This window comes from Petaurus breviceps, unplaced genomic scaffold (assembly GCF_028583685.1).
Source record: "Petaurus breviceps papuanus isolate PSGF00001 unplaced genomic scaffold, PetGlider_PUasm1.0 90925, whole genome shotgun sequence".
In the NCBI taxonomy this organism is placed as follows: domain Eukaryota; kingdom Metazoa; phylum Chordata; class Mammalia; order Diprotodontia; family Petauridae; genus Petaurus; species Petaurus breviceps.
The window spans coordinates 36,199,513-36,217,753 of NW_027187380.1; the positions used below are offsets into that span (position 1 = coordinate 36,199,513).

General features: G+C 36.2%; 1 protein-coding gene across 1 annotated transcript in view; it reads left to right on the plus strand.

Moving 5' to 3' along the window:
• The window catches only part of DNAH9 (dynein axonemal heavy chain 9), a 531,344-nt gene that overhangs the window by 263,686 nt on the left and 249,417 nt on the right, over positions 1 to 18,241 (plus strand). The window contains exon 36 of the mRNA XM_069076799.1: positions 2,695 to 2,869. Coding sequence (XP_068932900.1) covers positions 2,695 to 2,869 — 175 coding nt within the window. The remainder of the gene's footprint in view (positions 1 to 2,694; positions 2,870 to 18,241) is intronic.

Sequence of the window (18,241 nt, forward strand, 5' to 3'; positions counted from 1 at the left end):
GGATCAAAGCATGGAATAGGAGGAAGGCAGAGAAGTCAGAACTCCTGCAACAAAAGCTTCCAAGAAAATTATGAGCTGGTCACAGGCCATAGAGGAGCTTAATAGAGGAGCTTAAAAAGTATGTTGAAACCAAATAAGAGAAGTAGAGGAAAAATTGGGAAGAGAAATGAGAACAATGCAAGAAAATTATGAAATGAGAGTCAACAACCTGACTGAAGAAAATAATACCTTAAATGGCAAAAGAGACTCAAAAAGGCAACGAGGAGAAGAATGCCTTAAAAAGCCCAATTTGCCAGATGGAAAAAGAATCTCAAAAGCTCACTAAAGAAAATCATTCCTTCAGAATTAGATTGGAGAAAATGGAAGCTAGTGACTTTATGAGAAATCAAGACACTATTAAACAGATCTAAGCAAATGAAAAAGTAGAAGGCTATGTGAAAATATATCATTGGGAAAACCACTGACCTGCAAAATAGATCCAGGAGAGATAATTTGAAAATTATTGGACTACCTGAAAGCCATGATCAAAAAAAGAACCTAGAAATCATCCTTCAAGAAAAATTCTCAAGGAAAATTTCCCTGATGTTTTTAGAACCAGAGGGCAAAAAAGAGGCTGAAAAAGTCCACTAATCACCTCCTGAAAAGATCCCAACAAAGAAAACTCCTAGGAATATTATAGCCAGGTTCTGGAGTTCTCAGATCAAAGAGAAAATATCACAAGCAGCCAGGAAGAAACAATTTGAATATTGTGGAAACACAATCAGGATAACACAGGATCTGGCAGCTTCTACACTGAGGGATCAAAGGGCTTGGAATATAATATTCTAGAGGTCAAAGGAGCTGGGATTAAAACCAAGAATTATCTACCCAGAAAAACTGGGTATCATGTTCCAGGGGAAAATATGGTCATTCAGTGGAATAGAGGATGTTCAAGCATTCTTGATGAAAAAACCAGAGTTGAATAGAAAATTTGACATTCAGATACAAGAAGCAAGAGAAGCATGAGAAGGTAAATATGGAAAAGAAATCATAAGAAACTTAGTGAAGTTGAACTATTTACATCCCTACAAGGAAAAACAATAATTGTAACTGATGAAACTTTTCTCAGTATGAGAATAATTGAAGGGAATAGAAATGTGTGTGTGTGTGTGTATACACACATACATATATAGGAGGATATATGGGCATATGAATACATATGGAAATGTGTGTTTATATGTGTACAGGTATACATAGACAGAGGGCACAAGAGCAATTTAATAGGAAAGGATGATACTTAAAATGTGATATTAAGAAGTGAGAGAGGAATATAATGAGAGGAGATGGGGAGAGACAGATTGGGCTAAAGTCTCTCATATAAAAGAGGCAAGGGAAAACTGTTATAATGGAGGGGAAGAACAGGAAGGCAAAAGGGAATGAATCAACCTTATTCTCATTGAATTTGGCTCAGGGAGGGAATGACATACACACTAAATAAGGTATCACCCTACAGCAGAATAGGGGGAAAGGGGATTAGAGGGGGGATGATGGAAGGGTGGGCAGGCTAGGGGGGAGGGAAGTTGGAAGCATACACTTTTGAAAAGGGACAGGATCAAAGAAGAGAATAGAACAAGTGGGGGGGTGGGATAGGAGGGAGAGAAATATAGTCAATCTTTTACAATATATCCACTATGAAAATGTTTTGCATAGCTATACATGTACAACCTATACTGAATTGCTTATCTTCCCAGTAAGGGTGGGAGACAAGGGAGGAAGGGAATAAATCTAGAATTCAAAGTTTTAAAATCAAATGTTTAATATGTATATGTATATATACTACTATTATTATTATTACTATTATATTAATATACTATTACTATTATTAATATTATACTATATTATTTTACATGTAACTGGGAAATAAGACATAGAGGCACTGGGGCATAGAGATCCACCGTGCCCTACTGCAAATTCGGAGGGGGTATGGGAGAAGATATGGGAGAGAGCAGATCGGAGGAGGGGATATCCAGTGGGATCACTATTTTGGGATGGTGGGTAGCGGAAAAATGGGAAGAAAATTTGTAGCTCAAAATCTTGTGGAAATGAATGATGTAAACTAGAAGTTTATAAAGCATTTGATTTAAAAAGAAAAAGAAAAAATAATCTCTTGGACTAGATAATCTTTAAGGCCCTCAGTAGTTCTAAAGTCTATGATCTTATGTGAAGCCATAATTATATTATAAAGGTCTTAATTGAGAGAAATATTTTTGAGGTGAGAAAGAGTTTCTCTTTTTTCCCCACTTTTTGGCAACTGGAGAAGTTCTTCAAGGGAAATTAGGAGCATATTTTTTGTTGTTGCAAATTATCAGTGCCTGTGGGTATAAATTATGAGAGAAGAGTTATATAGGATATGAGAATATTAGAGAAGAGAAATTGGCACTGAAGCCCCAAACCACAAGAGTACATTAATGTTCCTTTATTTTTCTATAAGAATCAAGTTGGGCTTTTAACAAATTGGTAGAGAGAGGAGTTCTCCTAGAATGGATTCTATTAACTTTTTTATCTAGATGAAAAAATTATCGATCCATGGAAATAAAATGAGATTTTTAACAGTTTCAGAGAACTAGCAACTTCATGAGGTTTGTTCAGTTAAGCATCTAGAACTTCTGTCCCAGTCCTGTTTTATATGTACACATTTGATTTTTCTCTCTTTAGATTTAAAAAGATTTTTCCAGTAACAGAGCAGAGTTTGATTCAAACTCTATGTTACCTTCTTGAATGTCTTCTAACAAAGGAAAACAGTCCTGCAGATTGTCCCAAGGAACTTCATGAACTTTATTTTGTGTTTGCTACTATATGGGCTTTTGGTGGAGTACTGATCCAAGACCAGGTAAGAGAATACATTGATGGGAACATATATATTTACTTTTAATCTAATAAACAAGTATTGAGCATCTTCAGAATGCAAAGCGCCAGGCTATGAAATGAGAAAGACAAAAACGTTTGTTATAAAACTAGTAATGATGAAGTAACAACAAATTGTAAATTTTCTTGAAAGTAAGACTGAAGAATTTGAATTTTACTCCATAGACAACATAGAGCCATTGTCCCTCATTGATGTCTAATGAGGAGAAATGTCCCCTGACAATTGCTGATGACTAGAAGACCAGGCCAGAGACCCACATATGTAGAGTGGCCATTCCCTTAGACACCATAATAACACTATGAAAGTGTTTATACATTCTAGGCAAGGTTCAAAAAACGTGCATTTAACCTTTAGACTTTGAACCTTTACTATAATACATATAACTTCACATCCCCAAAGAAGCATCTATGTGCCATGGAGAATTGAATTTTATAGCATTAAAAACATACATACTTAGAAAATGTAACATTTAAAAGTATCAAATTTCACTTTCCTTCATGTGTGCTAGGAAATGGCCTAGTTTACCTGGAGTAAGCCAGCCCTACTCTAGGGTGATCCCAGAACTCCTTAGTACCATTGCAATCAACACAATCAGTGAGCTATCAAGCATAGTGTTGGCTCCTTTCCATAATCCCTACTACCAGGAAAATTGAGAATGGAGGATCCCTTAATTTTGGGAGTTCTGAACTTCAATGGGCTGAGCCAACTGGGTGTATTTATAAAGTCCAGTATCAACATAGTGAAGCCTGTGGGAAGTGGGAAGTGGGTGGGGGGGAAGAGGAGAAGGGACCATGTTACCTAAGCAGGGGCAAACTAGCCCAGGTCTGAAACAAAGCAGGTCAAAGTTTTCCCATGCTGATCAGTAATGCTATAGATACTGTGTTCCTGTCCTAGGAGAGCTAGGGAGACCCAATTTAAATTAAGCAAAATTAAAAGCCTCCTGGATATTTTTCAGAACAAGAATCAAATTTACTTTCACATCTCAAAAACATAAATTTCACTGAGAGTTGGATCAAAACTCAGTGTTGTTTCAGTAACACTGATAATATTCTTGATCCATGGGAAGATGGCTTCTTGTTCACTCCTTCCATCATTCTCAAGGTATCCTAATGAGAAGATAGAAGAATGAGATGGGGAGGGGGGGAATTCAGATCTTATTATTAGGACAATAACAAAAACATCAATAAAATATTATTATGTAAAGTAGTTAGGTGAAATAGTGGATAGAGTCTGACTCTATCAGAAAGTCAGAAAGACATGAGTTGAAATCCTGCCTAGCAGTGTGACCCTGGTCAAGTCACTTGTCCTTTCTCACTCTCAATTTCCTCATGTGTAAAATGGAGTCAATAGTATATACCTCCCAGGGTTGTAATAAGAATCAAAGGAGATAACATATGTAAAGTGCTTTAAAATCTTTAAAGCATTATTATATAAATGCTTTCTATATTGTGTTGATGAGTATGATCACCAAAAATAAATATCTGAGAAAATATTAGTAACTCTTTGCCAGTTTGCCAGTTTTTCTTGTCTTAATATGTTTAACATATATGTATGGTCAAAGAAAACAAATCAATTCGTCATATCTGCAAATGCAAGTCTCATTTTGTCCTCCTAGTCAGTCACTCCTCTGCTATTCAGTCTAATGAAATCATATTGGTTGATGCTTTTAACAGAACTCTTTTTAACTTTTTTTCCTGCAGATTATTTTTGGGGTTATCATATAAATTAACCTTTTGGTTCTGCTCATTTTAGACAGAAAGAATAATAAATTATGAATAAATATATGTTTAAAATCAGTAAAAAATTTTAATTCACAGAAGAAACAAAAAGAAGTACAAAAAGGAATGAATGTATTAATGAATGAGGCATTTATTTCTTTCACATTAATTTACTTTTAGTTCACTTCAGTTCTACAATCCCTTGAGTTCCAAATTTTCTCCCCCTCCCTCTTTACCTCTCACCCCCCCATATCAGCATGCAATCCCATATAGCTTCTACAAATACCCTCACACTAAACATTAGTCAAGTTGTAAAGAAGAATTATAACCAATGGAATGAACGAAAAAGAAGGAACAGAACAAAACAAACAAAAAAATTCAGAGAGAGCAAGTAGTTTTGCTTCATTCTGCATTCAGACTCTGTAGTTCTTTCTCTGGATGTGGATATCTCTTTCCATCATGAGTCTTTTGGAATTGTCTTATAACCCTGCATTGCTGAGAGGAGTCTATCACAGATATGATGTGTCTGTAATTGTGTATAAAGTTCCTCTGGTTCTGCTCTCCTCACTCAGCATCAGTTTATATGTCTCTCCAGGTTATTATAAAGTTCATCTGCTCCTCATTTCTTATAGCACAATAGCATTTCATTACATTCATAGACCACAGCTTGTTTAGCCATTCCCCAATTGTTGGGCATCTGTTCAGTTTCCAATTCTTTGCCACCACAAAATGAGCTGCTATAAATATTTTTGTACATACAGGTCCTCCTCCCACTTGTATGATCTCTTTGGGATACAGCCCTAGAAGTGGTATTGCAGGGTCAAAGGGTATGCACATTTTTATAACCCTGTGGGCATAGTTCCAAAATGCTCTCCAGAATGGTTGGATCAGTTCACAACTCCACCAACAATGCATTAGTATTCCAACTATTTTCCTGTTTTGTCTTCTTAGCCAATCTTGAATGAGGCATTTATTAAGTGTTTACTATGTGAAAACACTATGCTAAGTTCTGTGGATACTAATAGAAGAAAAAAAGGAGTTCATATTCTAATGGGGGAGATAAGACATGAAAGATTTCAGCTGCAAAGCATGTTGATTCCTCTTCTTTAATGTCATTTCCACTGGTAAAATGGTATCAGTTTCTGATTTAAACCATTTGACAATGCCAAGGGCTTTGGTGGCAGCTACTTTCTTTTCTGAGTCTTTAGTAGCTATTGTTGTAATACCTACAGGGACAGTTATGAGGACATATCTCCACAGGGGCTGCTTCTTAGGATGATGCCCAAGGTCATTGTACTGGAAACACTGCTATTCCCAAGGCTCTTGAGTTTGGGATCTTGGGCTATCTCTATCAGGCTCAGAGGGGTGGTAGTGGTAGTTTGGCTTGCCTGGAACTTGCTGCCTTCTCTTTCTCCCTCAAGAGGTACAGAGTGCTTCACTGCTTCAGTAGGCTGGCTTGTTTGCCCTGTGTGGGACAATTGGTGGCAGTTGATAAGTATATTTGGCCCCTTCTCACAAAAGATGCCTCTCTAGATGATGGCCATGATGCCTGGATGGGAGCAGAACCAGTGTTGCTGGAGGTGTTGCTGGTCCCCAGCCTCCAGTGCCTATCAAAGGGGACACAAATAGAGGAGATTTTTTTTACTGCCTTATTAAATATTATATTATATATACATATATAAAATATGTAATATTTAAGTCACTTAACTTCTCACTGTTTTAATTAATTCCCTAAGACTACAAATGACAGAGAAGATGCTGATTTGCACTGATATGTGAATTTTCTTAACCAGTTCTCTGTGGCAGGGGAATTGAAGATCAAATTCCTATTCTCTCTGTGTAGCTGTCTTTTTTTTTTTTTTTTGCTTTTTGGAGGGGTAGTCGGGGTTAAGTGACTTGCGCAAGGTCATGTGGCTAGTTTGTGTGTGTGTGCGTGTGCATGTGTGTGTGTGTGTGTGTGTGTGTGTGTGTGTGTTAAGTGTCTGAAGCTTTGAACTCAGGTCCTCCTGACATCAGGGCCGGTGCTCTATTCACTGCGCCACCTAGCCTCCCCTCTGTGTATCTATTTTAAACAGCAAAACCAGACTGTACATAACAGTATATACAACTTCTATTTTATCCTTTTTTATATATTGAAATATTTGTGTTAGCTGATGATTAAGTTTACCATGTACACACATATATGCATACACACATATACATATGCACAATCCAGGATATCCTTGATAAAGATATGAGATAGGAAAAGAGACTTTCAGAAATGATATTCCACAGTACATCACATCTTTATTCACACAAATTTACTAAAAAATGAAGAGAATACAAACTACCACCATGATTATTGTTTAAGTAGAAAGAAAATTTGGTATAAAATGTTAAAAGTTCTCTTCTAATAAGGAATCTCATGTAATTATATCAAAAATAATACAAGATTACTTGAAGGATGTACCAATAAAGATAATTTTGTTCTATTATTCTGTGATTGCTAATATCAAGTGAGTCATAAAATGGAAAAGTATATTCAAAGGTTTTGCCACTATCAGGAGGGTATCCATTGCAGAGTCCAAATGAAAAAAGGGATTCCTTTAATACCAAAGTCCTCTAAATGTTCCTGTTTACAGATACCATTGTACAGGCTCTTTTAAGTTTCGGAATGTTACAAAATTTTCCTAAAGGAGATCTGTGATTACTCAACAGAGTTCAGCCTAACTATCCAAACAAGAAATCTCCAACATGATAAAGAATACCTACTTCTCAGAATATGATAGATAATTGAATAGATAGTCCATGTACATTATCAGGTGCTACCCGTATCTTGCATAGACTGAAGATAGAAAGTGAGCTGGGCCCAAAATTAAACAGAATGGGGAGAGAAGGGTTTATTGCCCTTGGAAAATTGCATAAGATTTGTAATGACATCTGAAAGAAAGTGCATTTATTTTTGATGACAGTATTGTAAACAGAAATATTCTCCTAGTGGTACTGTATTAGTAATAAAATAATACTTTCTTTGAAGGAAAAAAAAATGAGTCACTAGAAGGAGAATGGAGAAGTATGGTAGGCTCAAACATATTGCCAACAAGAAATTACAGAGAAGTAAAAAGAAAATTGTATGAACATCATCAGAAAAATTGTAACAAACTAGAAGATGGGCTGGGGGGGAACATAGATGGGCAGATGGGCTGGGCATAAAGAGCAAAAAATAACTATATTCTGTTGACATCCATATAATATCAGATCTAGATGAAAGGAAGGTCCCCAAAATACTTGGCAGATCCCTATGGATAATTTTGTTGGAGGACAGGGACAAATGTGAAGCATAGATAGCTCATAATCTGTACTAACAGGGGGAGTACCCACATTGCTGAGATCATAAATTTCATCAAAATATCATTAAAAACATATACCTCCAATCTGTGCCTTTGAATAAACATAAGATGTGTCTGTACAGCAAAAGTTGTGTTTATATATCCTTTTTATAACTAGAAAGCTTCTAAAACCAGTTAATAAGCATTTATCAAGTGTCTCCCATGTGCCAGGGACTTCACTAGTGATAGGACACAATGACAGAAGTGAAATAGTGCCATCCACTAAGGAGTTTATATTCTACAAGGGAGATAATATATACATCTATAATAATAGTAAAGTTGTTATTAATTATAGCTGTATGTACATATATGTGTCACCCACAACCCAGAGAACCTCCTCTTACAAGAAACTCTTGCTCTGTACTCACATGAACTGTGTTCAGTCTTAAAACCCTCTCTGTCTCTGTCTCTGTATCCCTATGTCTTTGTCTCTTTCTCTGTCTCTGTCTTTGCTTCTCTCCCTCTCTGTCTCTCTCATATTACACTCCCAACTCCCAGAGTTCCATGGAAAAATCTCTTTAACAGCAAAACTGAGATATAATTCATGCCTAGGTCTTCCCCAAAAAGGATTAATGAAGTAACTTCTAGAAAAAGTATTCATTGTACAAAGTATGTACAATGTATAAATTGTATAGAAAAACTATTCATTTCCTCACACTGCAAATCAAATATTTTTTACCTCACAGAATACTCATACGAGAATATTAATACACTTAAAACATGAAACAGTAACCATGTTTCCAATTTTGTGGAACTTTGAAACTGATACTTCACTTTCATGTCAGACCTCTCTTCTCAAACAATTTATGGCAACCATGACATAACTTAGGCTTCCTTGGTCCTTTTCAGCTGCAGCATCCTCTTAACATTGACTGTTTTTTCCTCTGAGATGCAGTGTAAGAAATACTTTTCACTGAACAATCAATGCAAACTTACAAATCCATGCACTCTTGAATTCAACAAAACACTGCCAGTGCTAGAAATATCTGTCCCTCAGGTCTGCTGATCTGTGGTCACGGAAAGAAACAGGAAACAGAAACAGGTAACCATGCTCACCTATACAAATATACACTGATGGTGACCATTGCCATGCTGAGGGTTTCCATGGTTGCTTACTAGAGAAAGGAGATAAATCCTTTCTTTCATTAGGAATAGTACTATCTCAGGCTAGTAGCTTGTTATTTGAGGTTTGCTGTTGAAACATGAGATACTTATAGGTCATTGATGAGTTAACAAAAGGAAGTTTACATGGCCCTAACATAGAAAGGACATTTGACAAGATAATACTTACCTTGAGTAGATATAAACCCCTCCATATGGAAACATGTCTATTCTACAGAGTAGAGTGTAGTAACTCCCATGGTCTTGAAACATCTACCAAGTCTAAAGGACCCTGATTCCACATGAATAAGCCATTTTATGCCTTAGGGTGACCAAAAAGCCACACCAATACAGCCAGAGGGAACCAGGCAAGCAAGGCACAGCTTGAGCCTTAGCCCCCTATTCCAATCAAATACCATGAAAAGAAAAACTAGGGCTATCGTATGTTGCAGGAAGAGGAGAGAGTAAATGGACCCTTCAATGAAAGTCTAAAAGAGTGAGCAGAGTCTCAAGCAAAACACTTAGGTTCTGCCTAGATCAGTCATCAGTCTTCTTTGATACCACTCCCAGTCACAGGAAAGACCAATCAGGAGTTGCTGGTAATGCATGTCTGGTACGAAGGGACCAGAGTACAAGCTCAGATACATGGGAGGTGCCCCAGGTCAGCAGGCTCCCTGATTATTCCTATAACTCTAAATACAAAATAATTTAGGGGAATGGGCAGAAGCTATTAACAGTTCAGGTAAGTCTTTATGTAGAAATAGTACCTGAACTGAGATTTGAAGAAAACTAGGGATAATAAAACAGGGACATAATGAGGAAGTGATTTCTGGGCAAAGGATACCTCCTGTTAAATAGCAGAGATGAGAGAGATGGAGTGTCATATTATCACATGATAACAATAAGAACAGCAAGAAGGTCAATTTTGTCTGGACCATAAATTATATGAAGAGGTATAATGTATGAAGCTAGAAAGATAGCTGAGAGTCGGTTGTAAAGAATTTTAAGCACCAAACAAATGAATTTTTATTTTATCCTAAAAATTAATAGGAAGCCACTGGAGTTTTTTAGGCAGGAGAGTAACATGGTTATACCTGGGCCTTAGATAAAAAAGATCAATTAAACTACTGAAGAAGCCAGATGACAAGTGATGAGCTTCTGAATGAGAGTCATGGCCATGGGGGTCAAGAAAGGGTAACAGAAGCTAGAGATATTGTGGAGTTAGAATCAACAAAATTTGGCAGCTGATATTGGTTCTTTCTTTTTTCTTAATAAAGTTTTTAGTATTTTAACTGCTATATAGGAACAGAGAAACAGACTATCAGACTTCCTGCTAGAAGGTTGTTTTTTGTTTCTTCTATTTTGAGAGAGTAAAGAAAGATTTATTCCTCATAGGGACAAAACAGTCATGATTTTTACATACTTTTTACCTACAGTTCTCAGGTGGGAAAGTGTGCTGGTGCCATATGTGTTATACTGAATGAACTTGGAAAATAAGAAACTTAGAAATAAGAAGACTGAGTGGGCCCCCCATGAAATTTTTAAATTTAATTTAAATTTGAATCTTTAAATCTTCTTTTTCTCTAGAAATTTTCTATAACTTTTCTGACAATTACTTTTCCTGGGATCTTCACTATGAGATCCATTCTGCCTCCATAAACTGGCATTTTCTTTCTCATTAAACATCTTACTGAGATCCTTTGCTTTTTTCTAGGGACATTTATTATTCTCCATTCTTACCCCAATCTTAGTTGGTACAAAAAAAAAGGATCCACTGACACAACATATGAACCTTAAGATGAAATTTAATTTTAATTTGAGATTAAAATTCAATTAAATTTTTTGAATAGCCTGGAAAAGAGAAGATTTTGGGGGGAGATATAATAGTTGTCTTCAACTATTTGAAACATCTAAATCAATATCATGTAGGAGATGTTTTGTTTGACCTCACTGGGTTGAAATAAGAGAGTAGTTAGAAATTATAGAAAAGCAAAATACATCTGTATGTAATGTAAAACTAAAAATAATATAAAGCTGTAGAAAGAATGGAATGGACATTTTGGTAAATAACAAGATCCTCCTACATGTACATCTTCAAATGAAGCCTAGATGACTTTCTGCTGTAGAGGGGATTACTGGTCAGGTACAGATTAGATGACCTCTGAGATCTCTTCTAAAGCTGAGATTCTCTGTCTGCATGATGACTTCCATAGTCATAGAGTTTTTCCTTAAGCTATATTTACCTCCTTTTATGGAAATGAAAAGGGACAAAATTATTAAATCTGAGTAAAAACTAGCTGTAAAGGACTGTGAAGGAATATAAGTGAAAGCTGTTTATTTCTTTCTAATAGATGGGTTTCTATACTGACCCTTTATCAATTTAAATATCTGTTGACCACCCCTGAGTTTCTTATCCATTTCTGGAGAAAGAGATGCTTAATCAATGTTTCCATTTCTCTACAAGAACATTTGAAAAACATTTAAGTGAATTTGACTCCATTAAAAGCCCAGTAGAAAGCAACCATCCAAGATGTCTTTAGGCTCTGATGTATTTAGAAAATAGTAACTTATCAGCAGACATACTGAGACATGGAGAGAGGACAAGTGAGAAAGCTTTTAGCAGCAGGAAACTTCTCCCTCAGCAAGAACCTTATACAACTTGCATTAAATAACACTGAAAATAGTTCTGTGAATGGAAAAATGGGAATAATTACATCAGGCACACTAGTGCTGTTTAAAGTAGAGGCTATCTTGAGGATGAAGTCATGATGGTGATTTCAAGTGAGAAGAAGGGTTTTGCCTAACTCACACATTACATCTCCTCCACAACAACCTAGAAAATATGCCAGACTGAGTTCTTATTGGGAAAGTCAAGAAAAAGTCACAGTGAGTCATTTTTCCAGGGAAGTTTAGGAAGATGGAGAGATCTACAGACAATAGGATAGGGACTAGCCAGGAGCAGAGTGCAATGGCAGCAACAACTGGGACAGAGTACCTTCTTGCATCTAAAGATAGAAAGAGGAATGAGACAGAGCACCAGGGCAGACCCCAAGGGATGTCTGAACTAGTATTGAAAGCAGAACTGGGTACCATCTGATAACTTTTGCTCATTACCCAATTCTGGGTCACAGTTCCAAGGAGAAAAGGGGCATCTACAAGCAAGAGGGGCCTTGATTGTAAGTTGAGCAAGGAGTAAATTCCAGAAACTTAGCCATGTGACTCTGAGCCCAAGAGCAGAGCAGCCACTTGGTTCTAACCTTCAGCCCAGCACATAAGCCTGCACTGGGATAACCAGGATAGGGAATTAAAGGGGAGTTAGCAAGTCAGTTGTTCTGAACCTACAGAAACTCCAATTGAACTATAACTCAAACACACATAAGCCAATAGACCCAAACCTGGGTCAAAAACTTGCAATGCTCATAACAAGTGGGCTATGATTAGACCTTTCCCTGGAAGTACCCAAAATTTGCAGGTTCCCAGAATGACCTGTGAAAGTAGCAAAAGCATATAGAAGGACAGAAGCCCAAGTCAGAAATCTCACCACCACCACCATGAAGTGTGTGGAGTCCTACACTAACACAAAGTCCAAAGTCAAGATCTAGTCTGGAAGAATGAGTCATAGCTATTATAGTAACAGCATAGCCCAAGACACAAACACAGAAGATGGTATCTTGGAAAACATCTACAATCAAAGTCTCAAGACTGGGCACAAATCCAACAAGAATTCCTAGGAGAATTAGAGAAGGGGATTTTTTTTAAATACAGAAAAAAAATTAAAAACAATGTTAGCAGTAGAGGAAAAAAATGGGGAAAGAAATTAAAATTATACTAGAAAATTCTGAAAAAATAACTAACAATTTGGTAAAAGAGATACAAAACCTTATTGAAGATAACTCCTTAAAAACTATAATTGTTCAGATAGAAGTTAATGACTACATAAGACATCAGGAAATAGTAAAACCAAGTCATGAAAAATAGGGGAAAAGTGCTAACCTAGAAAAGAGATTAAGGAGAGATCATTTAAGAATCATTGGAGTACCTACAAAAAAAATAACCTAGTCTAAATTCATCATTGCAAGAATAAACTCAGGATGAGAGAGCAAACATGACTTAAATTGAGATGTGCAAAATAAATGTGAAATTTATTATTTTAATAGAGAATTGGAAGTTTTGTGGGTTACATTGTTTTCTCTATGAATTAAAAATACAGAAATTTCTAAGGCTTCTTGTTGGAAATTTCAATATTCAGGGGTTATCATGTTCAGCCAAATAAGAATAACACTAAATACTTTGTCCAGTTTATCAAGGCCCAAACCTAATGTCAATTTTTATTTTTAAATTGGAATTTCAATCCTACCTCCAGAAGAGGTAGGAAATAAACAAAATTATTTCTTCTGAATCTCAATTCTTTATTGAATTTACAAGTTCCATGGCCTAGTAAATATTTTTGAACTCTGTCATGATCTTGCTTTCCAAATATTAGTGAGTATTTTTAAAAGGACACATTGTCAGTGAGCCTGTTTTTGGAACTGTAGGGCAGGAAGGGCACTTAGGAATCAGAGCATCTGCTTCATGTGTGTCAGTCAGTCAATAAATATTTATTAAATGCCAGGCATTGTGCTGAATGCTGGAGATACAAAGAAAGGTAAATAGCAGTCCATGCTCTCAAGGAGTTCATAGTCTAATAGATGTGTGCAAAGGGTGATTTATAATATATTTTTTCACTCTACCTTTGGTATCCAATAGCATGGTTACTGTACCTGAGTCAGTAATCATAAGTACCTCTTATGTTGGTCAGTAACCAATGTTAAATTTCCCTGAGGATGATTTTGCAATGCTCACTAGTTGTTGGGTTATCTTTCATTGGTACCATAATAAATACTGAATATTGATTGTGTCTCTAGCTTTGGCCTATCCACTATGTAAGCTGCAGAACAATTAAAAAACAACAACAACAATCTATCCTCACACAGTGTAATGGTCAAGAAGTAGAGGAAAGAGAAGACACAGTTGTGTGTGTGTGTGTGTGTGTGTTTACCCTTTTATTATTCTATATTTCTTAGCCAGGTTGTCCTCAACTTCTGCTATAATTTTAGATCTGAAAGAGACCTTAGAGAATGAATTTGCCTGAGCTTAAATAGTAACAGAACAATGTCTATGAACTGAATTCAATTCTTTTTTTCTGACATGCTTCTCATGTTATATTGAAAATGGTATAGACTCTACAGTCAGAAGCGTTTCCAGCAAGATGAATGAGTCATACTTAAGCCCTGCAGCAAAAAAAAAGGGGGGGAAAAGAAGAAATCCCCACAGTGGAAACATCACCCATCCAAAAGAGTAGTGACAAAATAAATGAGTATGCAAAATAAGATGCTCTAATAAGAACTATAAAGTAAAAGAAAGCATGCAGAAATGTCAAGAAGTAAAAAAAAAAAAACCCTATCATAATGACAATTAGCCCTTGAAAGGAGAAAATGGAACCAAACCAGCCACAAAAATTTCCAGAGTGTTTTTGATGTTCAAGAAAATAAGAAGAAAAGATGGAAATTAGGGCTTACTGGTAAAAATTTACAAAGACAAAAGAATAGATTGTCTAAAACAAACAGTAGTAAATCATATTAAAGCAGCACTAGAAAAAAAAGTATCAACCATTTTAGAACTCAAAAAGGCAGAAATGGAAGTGTACCAGGTTTTGGTATATCACATAAGATGAAAACACCCATGTAGGAGATATGAGAGACCTACTTCTGGGAAATATGAGGACTAGAAGTAGACATCACAACCCAGAGCTTTGCTGGTAAATGTTTAACAACAGTCTGTCGGGGGAATGTACATATGACATAATAATCTGCATTTATTAACGTTTTATCTGTGATTTCAATAATAATAATAGCTAGCATTCATATAGCACCTGTGTACCAGGCACTGCACTAAACACTTTACAAATATTATTTCATTTGATCCTCCCAACTTTCTTGAGTCTATAAATCAACAAAACAATGAATCAGGCCCTAATTTTTAACATTTCCAAATATCCAAAGTACAAATGCTCACACTGGAAATTTAATAATCAGCCATCATTAAGCCTTGTGTAGTTGGCTCTAGCATGCTCCTTTTGACAGTATCTTTCCATTGGCTATATAGCTGGAATTGGCTGCATCTTTAAAACCATGTAACTGGGACAGTCTCTCTCTTCTGTTGGCAGCATTTGGGTGTGAAGGACCCATTCACTTACATCAGGTGATATTCATGAATCAGGAAAGAGCCTGAGAGCTATTTCCCCCTCCCCTTAGGTTTGTTCTTTGCAGTTCTAGGTAGAAGGAGCTTGAACCATCAGAGCAAAATCAAGACAATAAAATTAGAACATGTGAGAGCAGTTGACTTTGAAGATAGAATGTGATGAGATCATCTGAGAAATATTGGTCTCCTGAATATCACAATCAGAACATTATGCAAGAAAACTGTCAGTCTCATTGAAAATGCGGCAAAATACAGAGCAATAAAATCTATAGGATGTTTATTGAAAGAAACCCCAAATTTAACTCTTGCAAGTAGCCAGAAGGAAGTTCATCAAATATCATTTGGCAATTGGCAAGAAAACATTACAAATTGCACAGGGCTTTCTGCTCTACCTAAATAGACAGAAAGAAGAAGGTTCAGGAAAGGAGGAAGAAGCTGGCCCTCAAATACTGAGCTTCATATCTGAGGGCAAAGACTCTTGCTGCCCCAAGAGGAAGATTCTAATATACCCAACAATCACCCTTTTCTTTTTGTTTAAATTCTTTGAGGAACCTGATTCTTTCTTCATTGTCTTAGGCATCCCACCCAATTTAAGGGAAATTTTGGAGTACAAATTCCTTAGTAGGAAAGAACTGATCAAACACTTTAAGGTTGTATCAAGTATATTTATACATGCTGCAGTCATAGATTTTTTACTTCCTCTGAGATTTTGCCTTACCCATAAGCATTACCATTCCTGCCTTTAAAAGATTTTATTCTGAGATAGTGGGACCAAGATGACAGATTATACACACCAACCTAGCTGTATTCTCTCAATATACTTCACTAAAAAATTTTAAAATAATGCCTCAAATAAAATTTTTACAGTGGGAGAGCCAACAAAAAATCAGGGTAAGACATTTTTCTGGCCTAAGAAAATTTAGGAGATTAAGCAGGAGAGGTCTGTGACACCAGTGTAGAAGCCTATACAGAGTGTAGGAACATGTCAGCAACAACTACAGGGGGCTCTGGTTCAAAGATCTAAAGTAGAGAGCAGCACTAGTGCAAGGTAACTGCAGGGGAGCAAGGGACCTGGTCACAGTTCCAGGACCAAGAGAAGTGCTAGTTCTCGTGGCTACAGGAGATCAGGGCCCTTCTTGAGTAAAAACCAGAGCACAGACCAGGAAAGCAATGACTAGACCTCTCTCTAGATCGCACAACCTCTGAAACACTGAAAACTTGCAGACACCCAGAATTGGCTCTGAAAATAGCAGCATGAACAAACCTTAAGCTTGGGACAGCTGCTCCCTACCCTCAGGTGAACAGAGCCCACTTTAGCACAAAATTCAAAGTCAAGAAATACACCAGGAAAATGAGTAAAGAAAAAACAATCACAAAAAAGCTATTACAGTGGCAGGGAAGACCAACACAAACTCAGAATAAGACAATAAGATGAAAACACCTATGAACAAAGCCTCAAAGATAAATTCTAACTGGATCCAAACCCAACAAGAATTCCTGGAAGACTTAAAGAGATAAGAGTGGCAAAGGAAAAATTTGAAAAAGAAATGAAAGTAATACAAGAAAATTATATATAAAAAAAAGAATTAACAGGTGAGAGGGACAAAAAAAAAACTTTAAAAAAAAAAACTTAAAAAAACAGAATTGACCTAATGGTTAGTGGCACCAAAATTCACTGAAAAACTCCTTTAAAAGCAGAATTGACCAAATGGAAAAAGAGGTACAAAAACTCACTAAAGAAAATAATTCCTTAAAAATTAGAATCAGGCAAATGGTGGTGGAGAGAGAACTATGTCCAAAGGGCTGTAAAACTACATATCCTTTGATCCAGCAATACCCCTACTAGATCTGTATCCCAAAGAGATCATAAAAAAAAGGAAAAGGACCCATAAGTACAAAAATATTTATAGCAGCTCTTTTTGTGGTGGCAAAGAATTGGAAACTGAAGAGATGCCCAACAATTGGGGAATGGCTGAATAAGTTGTAGTATATGAATGTAATGGAATACTATTGTGCCACATAACATGATGTATACGCAGATTTCAGAAAAACCTGGAAAGACTTACATGAACTGATGCTGAGTGAAGTGAGCAGAACCAGAAGAACATTGTACACAGTTACAGCAACACTGTGCAGTGATTACCTATGATAGACTTAGCTCTTCTCAGCAATACAGTGATCTAAAACAATTACAAAAACTCATGATGGAAAATGCCATCCACATCTAGACAAAGAACTATGGAGTCTGAATACAGATTGATGTATACTATTTTCACTTTTTTTTGTTTCTTGTGGTTTTTCCCTTTTGTTTTGTTCATTTTGTTTTATTTTGAAGAATAAGAATTCTTCTTTCATGACATGAATAATGTGGAAATATCTTTAACATAATTGTACATATATCACCTATATCAGATTGCTTGCTGTCTTGGGGAGAGAGGAAAGGAGAAGAATTTGGAACTCAAAATTTTATAAAAATGAATGTCAAAAACTATCTTTACATGTAATTGATTACATGTAAATTACATGTAATTGACACAATTACATGTAATTGATATTTCCTTATCCAGTGGCTTAAGGCAAAAAGGTTAAATGACTTACCCAAGGCACTCACTGAAGCCGAATTTGAACTCAAGTCTTTCTGTCTCCTGGGTCAGTGTTCTAAACACTAACTGACTCCTCTACCTCCCAATTGATCATTGTTCCCTCAAGTTCCAATTGTTTGCCACAAAAAGAGTCAATATAAATATTTTTTGTTCATATAGGTCCTTTTCCTTTTATTTTTTTAGGATACAGACCTAGTAGTGGTACTGCCAAGTCAAGGGGTATACATATAGTGTGTACACATACATACATATATTGTATGATGAACTATTAAGGGGAAAAAAGAATTGGGCAAATGGAAACTCATG